This window comes from Malaclemys terrapin, chromosome 3 (assembly GCF_027887155.1).
Source record: "Malaclemys terrapin pileata isolate rMalTer1 chromosome 3, rMalTer1.hap1, whole genome shotgun sequence".
NCBI classification, from domain to species: domain Eukaryota; kingdom Metazoa; phylum Chordata; order Testudines; family Emydidae; genus Malaclemys; species Malaclemys terrapin.
The window spans coordinates 49,509,572-49,519,991 of record NC_071507.1 but is presented as its reverse complement, the minus strand read 5'-3'; the positions used below and the strand labels follow the sequence as shown (position 1 = coordinate 49,519,991).

Sequence of the window (10,420 nt, the reverse complement as noted above, 5' to 3'; positions counted from 1 at the left end):
ATGTGGGTACAAAACAGGCACAGGAGATGGAAGAGTAAGTGAAAAAGCAGCAGAGATACCAAAACCAAATATTCTCTGTGTGTCTGCTACATAAAGACAACTATCCTTTTCCACCATGGTCAACTTGGTCTGTTACACTGCCTGTTTCCTGAAAGGGTACAACACCACCTGTCCAAGAGGCCATGCCTATGACAAACCATTCCATACCCCCAAACTTACTTTGCTCCTCCAGTAGGCCATCTCCAGTAAGCAATTGATTTGTCTGGGTTCACTGTATTTAGGGAACAGCATGAAAGGCCCCTACCAACATCTAGGTATAATCACAGACTGCTCTGGTGATCCTGTATGCATGTGATGTTTATTCAGAGCCTCTCCGACCTCACCACAGGATGGTGGGCATTGGTTTGTTCATGAAGTGTTAACATGCTGCATCTCATTCAAACTCGTGCTGCACCGAGGCCAGAAGTTTTACAATGCTGCCTTTTCAGATTATAAACACATCAGGGCCTGATTAGCAGAGGTGCTCAGCATGCACAGCTGACTACATGAGCTGACTACAGTGGGAGCCATGTGCCCCTTTGCATTCCTGAAAATTAGGCCCCATGCCACTGAACCATTTTTTCCATGTGTTGGGGGTTTGCTGACTTGTTATTTTGTACCCTGCTTTTTCACTCTGTGCTATGCTAGCACCAGGAGCTCCAGGCCCTTAGACTGACTTTATGTTGAAAGGAGGAGGGAGAGGAGAGCGTTGGTTGAGAAATATAGATAAGTGACAGCAATTGGCAGCCTCAGCAAGAAATGAACTAGTTGATTTCAAGGAGGAAAAGCAGCCTTGACATGAATCACTGACAATTTAATGGCAACAATATCAGCTGTTTATTGTCTCTCTCTCTATTTGTTGTTTGATTGTTGGGCTTTGGTCTATTTTAGAGGCATCATTTAGCGTGCATTTCTCTTGCCAAAAAGCTTCAACCTCTCCCCCGCCCCAAGCCCAGCACTAAAAACTCAATCTCTAGCCCCACTTTGAAAATGCATTGATAGAATCATAGAATATCAGGGTTGGAAGGGACCTCAGGAGGTCATCTAGTCCAACCCCCTGCTCAAAGCAGGACCAATCCCCAATTAAATCAACAAGCCTATTCCATAAAAGCTGCACCAGCCAAAGGGAGGCCATAGTTCAGTAGACAAGAGAACACAGTTACCATCAGGCAGAGCAATTTACAAGCTAAAGTTCATATTTACCTTTGTGGAAAGTCCCTGGTGATAACAGGCTAGAATCTGTGAGTTACCCATTAGCAAGCAGCTATTATATTATGGCATAAGAACTGCTGGCTAGGTATGGAATCAAAACCTGAGCCATACATCCCTATTGCTATTTCCTCCCCCACCCAAAGAATCGTTAATTTCTCAGAAGGAAGCAAATGCAGAGCTGTAAAAAAAAAAAAGGGGGGGGGGGCGGAGTGAGATTAATCCAAACACATTTGGTGGCTTGTGTGAAGTGAGGATTGTGGGTCTGAGTGCAGCTCTGAGTGGACAAGAGTTCACATTGCAAAAAACACCATCACAACAGATACCCACTGGCAGCCTTGTTGGAAGTTTGAGCTGACACATCAAGGACAATATGGTTCTCCACCACTTAACTATCATCTCTCATCCGTAGTGATGGTTTCTCCAGGGCAGGGCGAAGGCCTGTTAATAGGCAATGTGGGGAAGCTTCCACTGCAGCTGCCTATGCTGTACTTGTTTTGTGAATAAAAAACTTCCTTTCATTTGTGCACTTAAAAATAACATTCACAAAAGCAAAGGGAGCATTTTTATTTTTATTTACAGGTCTTCAGTTTTCTCATCACCATTCAGAGAAACACAATCTGGCTTCTTAAGCGAGGCAATTCCAGTACATTCATAGTAAGGCAAAGAGATAGGGTGACCAGATGTCCCGATTCTATAGGGACAGTCCCGATTTTGGGGGCTTTTTCTTATATAGGCTCCTATTACCCCCCACCCCCTGTCGCGATTTTTTACAGTTGCTATCTGGTCACCCTACAAAGAGAACACGCCAACAAGATTTAGTTAAAAGAATAGCAGAAAAGCACAACTTAGAACTCCAAATATTGGTAAGGAAAATGCTTGATCTCATGTCAGTAACAGTTCAGATATGTTTCCCTCAAAGTGTGATGTTAGGAGATCTCCATTCAAATTTCTTAGCCCAGCCATCTGAAAGTTTCATTTTGATATGGCATCGCCACAACTTTCACAAAATGAAATGAATACAGAGCTAGTAGAATTCTATGGGCCTCAGATGTGCCTGGGAGTGTTTTTTCCAGAGTCTTGCGATATTTGGTATTTTTCTTAAAGCCCCAGCTCCCAGTGTCAAATGATTACACAAGATTCTCAGCTTTCAATTTTTTTTTAAAGTAATTTTCTAGCCCTCACAATTGTAGAGAAAAGCTTGGCAACATAATTAGAGGGAACCCTAAAGGCTCAAAAATCAGAAAGCAAACAATATATATATATTTTTCTTAAAATCTTGTGATTTTTAAGCAAATCTTGTGATTTTGCAGGGCCCAAGGCATGATTTCTCAATGTCTAGAATTGGCAATACTGAGGTAGTAAAGCCTACCATGTCTCAGACCTGAGACATATAGTATCTGAACATATTGATTGTAGCTGTCACTAACAAAGCATTAAAATACACAAGCAAATCAAAGGCGGTGAGGCTACCTTTTCCTGATACCTTTACTATCTCCATTTCCTTACATTATTTTGACTTTTCCTCCTCATAACCAGCATCAAATCTCCACTACTTCTCGCGCCTTATTCCCCTTCCTGTTTTTCCACTCATACCTCTCTCCCTCTTCCACTTGCTTTCCCTTCCCCTTTGCTCCTTTTCACACATAGCATCAGGCTTGAGTAAATTAATTCATTTAGAATTACAAACTTTGGCTCAATTAATCTACTATTATTTCCTTGGGCTTGCACATTGTTTCACTGGATCTGATTTTAATAGCTGAAAAGCACTTAAGATGTTTGCATGAAAGGCACTGGAGAAATGTGATTGTTCCAGAATAGAATACTCTGTCACGTCAGCATCTTCATTTGTTGTTGTTGTTGAAAAGAATTTTCAGATGCAGGTCACAGCAGCAGATCTAATGCTAGGAAAGTACAAATCACCGTACTCCTCTATGAAAGCTCATTTTTAATTCCTTTATGAGACAGGCAGAGCCACTCTAGCGGACCAAGGAGGCTACTGATGCTGCTACTCCAAAGGGTGCTGCATATGCAGTTGCTAATCCTTGCAGGCCGATCACCAAGTAGCGACATCCTTTCTGGAGAGCTTTGCCAACATTCTATTTTTAGAGAAGAAGGGGGTGGGAGAGAGAGAGAACAGAAAATAACATCAAATTAAACAGTTTGGGGAGCTCAAATAAAGGGCAGCCATTTTATATGTCCTTCCACAACCTCAGAATATGAACAGACCCACCATCTTCTTAGGGCTTGTCCACAGGGGGAAGTTTTACCTGTCAGACCAGCATAATTCAATTGACATAGTTACACCAGTATAAATTGGCATGTGGACACTCTTATTCTGCAGCAAGAATGACTTTTTTTTTTTTAAACACTCTTCAAAGTAACGTAAGCTAAACTGAAAAAAGGCATCTTTCGATAATAAGAGAGTTGAAACAGGGTTATATCAGTGTAACTATATAGGTTTAAGCTCACGCCTTAGCTTATAGCAGTAGAGCTTTCCCAAGCAGACAAGCCTTAAGTGTGTTATAAAGACCATTAGATTGCTTGCATTTAAGAAGGACACTAGCTGGTTAAAATTGGGGTGAACGTTTAATGGAAATGTACACAAACATTTCAACTCTTTTTGTCAACATTTCAAATTTTGACCATCTCTGTTTTAATATATATCTATTAAAAACTCACACATTTGTTTACAGCATTGCAGGAAACCCAAGATAGATTATTGAAATTGAAAATATTAATCTAATTTTCCTTTCAGTCTTGATACTATTTACTTACAGTTGGCGTTTCTCATGATTGGACAGTTAAACAGTCTGGGCCAGTGCTTTTTTGTTTATCGTTAGTTTCTAGTCAAATTTACTTTCAGGCCCTCAGGGATTAGCACAAGACTGCAATGTTTGCATTGCACACGCTACAGGTGAATGTTTGTCTGTTTAAAACAAAATTGGTGGAATCCAATCCATTTCTATTACAGAAATAGCTTTCCCTAAAATTGAATTACCGCACCTGAAAGACCAGATGAGATCAGACAATGTCCCTTGATGGGCCAAACTCTGCAGTCCTCACTCCCATGAAACCCTATACAAGTTTTAATAGCGTTAGGGTGGCCAGATTGAGAGGCAATAGACCAGTGGGTAGGGCAGCAGATTGGAAGGCAGGAGACCTGGGTTCTTTTCCCAGCTCAGCCATGGATCTGCTGTATGACACTGCGCAAGTTACTGCTCCTCTGTTTCCTTCCTGTCTTTTGTGTGCCTTGTCTACAGTTAAGAGTTTTGCCAGTTTAACTATATGGGTATCATTAAACAAGCCAGATCTTTCCCCTGTAGATGCAGTTATTGCTATAAAAGTGCTTATGCCCATTCCCAGAACTGCCATAAGATACACTGGGATAAAAACTTTTGTGTCTATACTAGGGCTTTTACTGACATAGCTGTGTGTGCAAAAAAAAAAAAGACACCCCTAACCAATATAATTATGCTGGTAAACTTTTATGTGTAAACTAAGACTTAGTCTACACTAGAGAACTAGGTCAGTGTAACTACATCACTCAGAGGTATGAAAAATCAGCACCTGGTCCCCTGAGTGACACAGTTAAACCAAGCTCATCCCCCGGATAGACAGCACTAGGTCAATAGGAGAACCTAGCTACGGCCTCTAGGGGACTGATATGAGACCCCTCCCATCAGCATAGGTAGAGTCCTCACTGAAGAGCTATAGTGGTGCAGCCGCGCCACAGTCGCATTTTAAGTGTAGACGAGCCCTAAACCTTAGACCAGGGATGGACAACTGGCCGCCACTTCCACATCATTTATTTGGCTCGCTCATTGGTGGCTGGTGAAAACATTTTTTTGTGGGGGAAATGGAGGAGGTTGAGCTGAGGTATGGCCATGGCTGACCCAGTTAGCACCCCCCAGACCCAAATCTGAGCACCAAGCACAGATTAAATGGACAACATTGAGTTACCAAAATTATTCAAGAGGAATGTTACTTTCAGAATAGGAGTGATTTTTGACCTACATGATGATAGTTACCAAAGTAAAAAATGGTTACTTTTCCCCCTTAAAATTTGTGTGCAACTTTCAGGGACACCTTGACTCTAAACTGATCATTTTATAGATATATGGAATCTTATTATACTATTTTTGTTGCTGCTGGAAAAGAAAAAAATCCACCCCCCTAATACTTGTAGTTAATTAGAACGATGTCAAAATAAGAACGCTAGAGAAATGCAGCACAAAGAAATGTAAAGTATCCCTCACATGGATTAGCTTAGTGCCATTTCCAGACTGAAATGACAGATTTTCTATCCTTTGATCTAAATGAGAGTCAGTTTCATTCCTTCTCTAATGGGACTGGTTTCTTCCGAACAACAAAGAAAGTCAGCAGGCTGCTTCCTCAGATTTAACTAATGAATTGTCTTTCAAGCAAACATTTCTCTTTCCTATGAATGGCAGCAACGTATTTCTAGAAAGCCTCAAAATATCTGTGTGAGAGATATTTAGGGATGTTTTTAAGTTAGTTTTAAGTGTGATTTTACATACCTAGGGAATCTGTTGGACAGTTACTATTAGTTACTATAATGATCTGAGAACTCACCACTTTAGCACAAGTTTACTTTTAAGTGCAAAGGCAGGGTTGCAGCCATAGGATATTAAGTGTATTTTTTTAGCAGTCTGTGATTCACCTCCTAAGGACAATGGAGATTAGTGCCTTTAAGACTTATACTTACAACTTTCTGATGTTACAATAAGCAGTTTGAGGAAATAATTGTCAGTTACTTCCCTTATCCTCTCCCTGAGATCCATGCAGGATTCTTCACTACATGGTTTTGTGGTCAAGGCACAGGACTAGGTGTCAGGGCACCTGGAGTCTACTCCCAATTCTGCCACTTATTTCTGGTGTAACCTTGAGCAAGTCACTTAATTTCTCCATCTGTAAACTGGGGTAACAACTCACAGGAGTGCAGTGAGGTGTAATGTTCCAGAAATTCTTGGCAACCCTCTAAAAAAGGGTCTCCTACTGCTGCACTTCTAAGTGACTTCTAGTGCTTGCTGTAGTCTAATTTTCCCCTCTTGCTCATCTATCTATGTACTATAAGGCTCCCATCAGCACAATGTCCGAAACCTTCACATACATCAATCAATCCTTACAGCACCTTTGCACAGTAGGGAAGTATTGCCCTATTTTAGAGATGGGGAAATGAGACAGAGAGAGACAATGTGACTTTCCCAAGGCCACACAGGAAGTCTGTGGTACAGCAAGGAAGTGAAGGCAGATCTCCCCATCATCCTTCACCACACAACCATTCCTCCTCTAGTTTTATTTCCCGAAACCAGCAGTGACCTCCCTGGCAGGGCAATTATACTTGCGTTTGCATTTAGGGTTTGTCTGGTGTATTCATTCCTTTTTTTAGCACCATCTCTCAGTTTGCATTCCCTTTTCCTCGGATTTTTGAATACAATTTTTGTGACATTTCAGTTCACTAGCACATGATGCCGGGGATCAACTATTTAAAAGCACCTTACAAGTTAATTTTCCTTCGTCCCTCTGATTAACAGAGGAGTCTGAGTGACAGAAGAGGAGCCTGGCTCTTCACCATTAAAGGAGGGGGCAACAGGGGAAGACTGTGAGCTTTAAAGTCTGCATCTCCGGTGTCAGGCTACAAACTGGGAGTTGCTGTCACATTTAGCGACACTGGAGCATGACAGATCCTGCAGTAAATTCTTTCTTTGAAGCAGCATTGCACAGCGGGAAGGGTGCAGAGAAGAAAGTTGAAGGGATAGAAGAGTGCTGTCGTCTCCCACCTCCACTCTCTAACACATAGAGGAGGAAGCTGTCCTGCCCCACTAATAGGTCTCAGCACAAGCATCACTGCCACAGATAGAGCAGAAAAATCAGGGCCATGTCTTACAGCACTCATTAAAAACGGGACCTGGAAGGGAGGAAAGTGAGATGGGGAGACAGAATGTTTAGGTTCTAGTCCAGGCTCTGCTACGATTCTCTGTGTGACCTTGTGTGACTGGCAACCTGCACTTGCCTCTGTTTACCTGTTAGTGACATGGGGACTGACACACCCCACAAGAATGAGGAGAGGTTGCATTCGGTAACGTTTGCAGAACCGCACACGGAAAGGTGCGGGAGGAACGCAAAGGATTCATAGTGCTTAAAGTTTCAAGTGCAGTTTCTGGAGCATAAATGAAAGTCAAGTCCTGAAACAGATATTAGGTGGGGAACCACCCCCATTAGCCCAGTCCGCGCCACCAGCAGAGCCCTTTGCTAAGAGGAGCCTGGAGGAAAGGCAGACGATGCATTTAAAACAGAGTTAAAACCGCGGAGCGTCCACCAAGCTAAACACACCGGCCCCGCCTGGCTGGGGAGAGCGCGAGGTGCACGGTCCGGGCTGGTCAGTGTCAGACGCGGGGCCTCTGGCACGATTGGAGCGAGCTATTAACCCCTTCCTAGCTCGCCCTCCGCCCAGCGCCCCGCCCCCAGGAAGGCGCCCAGCGCCTGGCCAGGCAGCAGAGCCCGAGCCCGGCGGTGCTCAGCACACGGGCCCATGGCTGGGCTGGGCTGGGCTTGCTCTGTGCGCGCTGATCGCTAGCCGGCGGCTCGCCCCAGGGGCCAGGGGCTGACTGCAGCCTCCGGCCACCTCCGAGCACTCGGAGTCTAGGGCCACCGAGCAGCCGCGTGCCAAGGCCCAGCCCAGCGCCGGCAGGGGCAGGCCCGGGACTCCCTGTGGTCCCGGGAGCGGCGTTTGTTAGCGGCTCCCCCCGAGCCCGGCGGAGCTCGATCCGGGGGCAGCGCCAGGGCTGGGCAGCCGGCTCCTTACCTTGCTGTACTTCCTCAGCTTCCTCTTGCACTTGCTCCTGCCTGCCGAGCCCTCCTGCCGCAGCGGCTCGTAGTTGTCCGGGAGGAAGGCGAAGCGCACTTTCTTGGAGCGGCAGGTCTCCTCTGCCCGGCTCCCCGCGGCTCCCAGGCTCTCCTCCTCCTGCTGTTGCCTCTCCAGGATGGAGATCTTGTCCTCACCAGGCCCCGAGGGAGAGAACTTGGCTTTCACCCTCCCACCCAGCTTGGCCCCCACTGTCATGGTGCCGAAACTCGCTCCCGGGGTGGGACGGCTGGCTTAGAGTCAGGCTAGCTGCACCTTTGATCCCTTTCTGCTTCCCAGGCACAGGACGGGACTTCCCAGTGGCCTGGCAAGGGAGAGCAACAGGTGGAGCTAAAGCGAAACATATTTACATCCCAGACTGGATTAGAACCTCCCCTGCCCAGCCCTGAGTCCCGCAGAGACAAGCAAGTCACAGCAGCCTTGGTGCCATCCTCCTGCAGGGGGCTTGGGCTTTGATCCCTGCCCCTCCTTGGCCTGGGAGAAATTAGAGCTAAGCAGGGTTTTGGTCAGTGTTTGACATACTGAAAGTATTGGGGAGTGTAGAAAGCTTCCTGGTTACCCCCAGCTTTCTAAACCCATTGGAAGTACTTGGCCCCTTAGCAGGGGACATGCTTCCGCCCCTTAGGATTGAAGGAGACACTAGCAGCCATGCCCACAGCTGGCTTTTCTAAAACAAGGTCAGCCCTGCCCTTCAAACACTGGTCAAGGCTGGTCTAAAGTTTTCTGCAAGCCACCAGACTCAACTGGGCTTTGCTTCCGGCCCTGTGCAGAGAACTCACTCTCTAGCAGCTCTGATAGGCAAGGTGGCCGGCAGTTATTAGGAACCAATATGCAGCATTAAGGACTGATGAAGCCGGAAGGCCTCTACCTTGTGGTGAGAGTAACAGAGCACAGATCAAAGGCTGTTCCTGATGTCACAATTATGAATGAATTGATTCTTGGAGGCCTGCATGTGCAGAAGACATCCCTGTAATTCCCCAGAGCTGCCTGCCTTAAAACTATTAATTTGAATGTCAGCCAAAGTGTTGATGTTCTTATCCCCCATCCCCCTTCATTTGTTAGAAAACTCCCCTGGCTGCAGCCCTCTCTGCTAAGGAACCACGGGGTGTGGGGGAGGGGGTTAAAGAGGATTTGAAACCTTTAACTTGATAACACAGATGACAAGGAGGCAGGATCTAGACAAGTATAGTGGGTAGAAGTGCAGCTCTTCCAACGAAAATCTCACTCATTCTTACTGGGGCAGTTGTAGGTGACTGACCCTTGACTTTCTGACTGAAATTCATTAATAAGCTTATCCTGGTTGGCTTTGATGTAGCTACTACAGAAATTTACCCAAGGCCTTAAGCCTTGTTGCATACATCATTGTTCACATATAGATTCTGAACTGTGCTCTTAATAGCCAAGATATTAAAAATTACACGCACTTCCCAGCAACAGCTGTCAGAAAAATCTAATCCTATTGTGCATGCTCCCTCTCCCAAGAATCTAGGCCTCAGCTTCATTAAACGTGAGGAAAGCTTAAGCCAGGCCACAAACCTTCAAGATAAGAAATTTCCAAGATAAAGGCAAAATATAGGGCCCCATTGCTAATGGCATATTAGGGAAATTCACATTGACCTTTAATTGATACTGCCTCCAGTTAGAGCAGACAACAGGCAGGCTGAGCTCAGAGTGCTCTTCTCGGCTGTGTAAGGGAAGAATTGCCTGACATTGATCTCTCTGTTCCTCATTTTCCCCAATCTCAAAGGGGACTTGTGGGAGACCCTTGTTTAACAGGGGCTAGATAAAAGTCCACACTTTTCAGCCATGTCTACTCTACCGATTTGTGTCAACAGTGATGTCAACACCCAAAAGTCGACATAATAAAAATCACAATTTCGTGTTCATGCTTGCTCCCTCTGTCGGCAGATCGCATCCACAGTGGGGGCACCATCATCGATAGTGTGAGCAATGCACTGTGGGTACCTAGATGTTGTGGGATAACAGAGCGGATCATAGCACATCTTGGGACAGTGTTAAATGTCCCATGATGCATTGGTTTCTGTCCCAGCATGCCATGGGCTTCTGGCTTTCTTTGGTGGTATTTTTTCCAATGGCCCCTCTTTGCTGTGCACCCTGGCATTTTTGTGAGAAGAGATGGATCCTGTACTCTTCTCCTGTGCTCTGGTAGCTGTCGTGAAGACATTGCGGATGGCAGTGCAGTTAATCGTGTAGTTCCTAACTGAAGATGACACACAGATGCCCGACCTTCTGCGTGACATGGATAGGAACAACTTTAGATTG

General features: G+C 45.3%; 1 protein-coding gene across 1 annotated transcript; it reads right to left on the bottom strand.

The window, feature by feature from the left end:
• Nucleotides 1-1,800: 1,800 nt before the first annotated feature.
• C3H1orf115 (chromosome 3 C1orf115 homolog) lies at nucleotides 1,801-8,437 on the bottom strand. Its single transcript, XM_054022063.1, has 2 exons — nucleotides 8,078-8,437; nucleotides 1,801-3,347 (listed from the first exon to the last, which is right to left on the bottom strand). The coding sequence occupies exons 1-2, from the start codon at nucleotides 8,333-8,335 to the stop codon at nucleotides 3,228-3,230; spliced, it is 378 nt and encodes a 125-aa protein (XP_053878038.1). The 5' UTR covers nucleotides 8,336-8,437; the 3' UTR covers nucleotides 1,801-3,227.
• Between the last annotated feature and the right edge of the window lie 1,983 nt (nucleotides 8,438-10,420).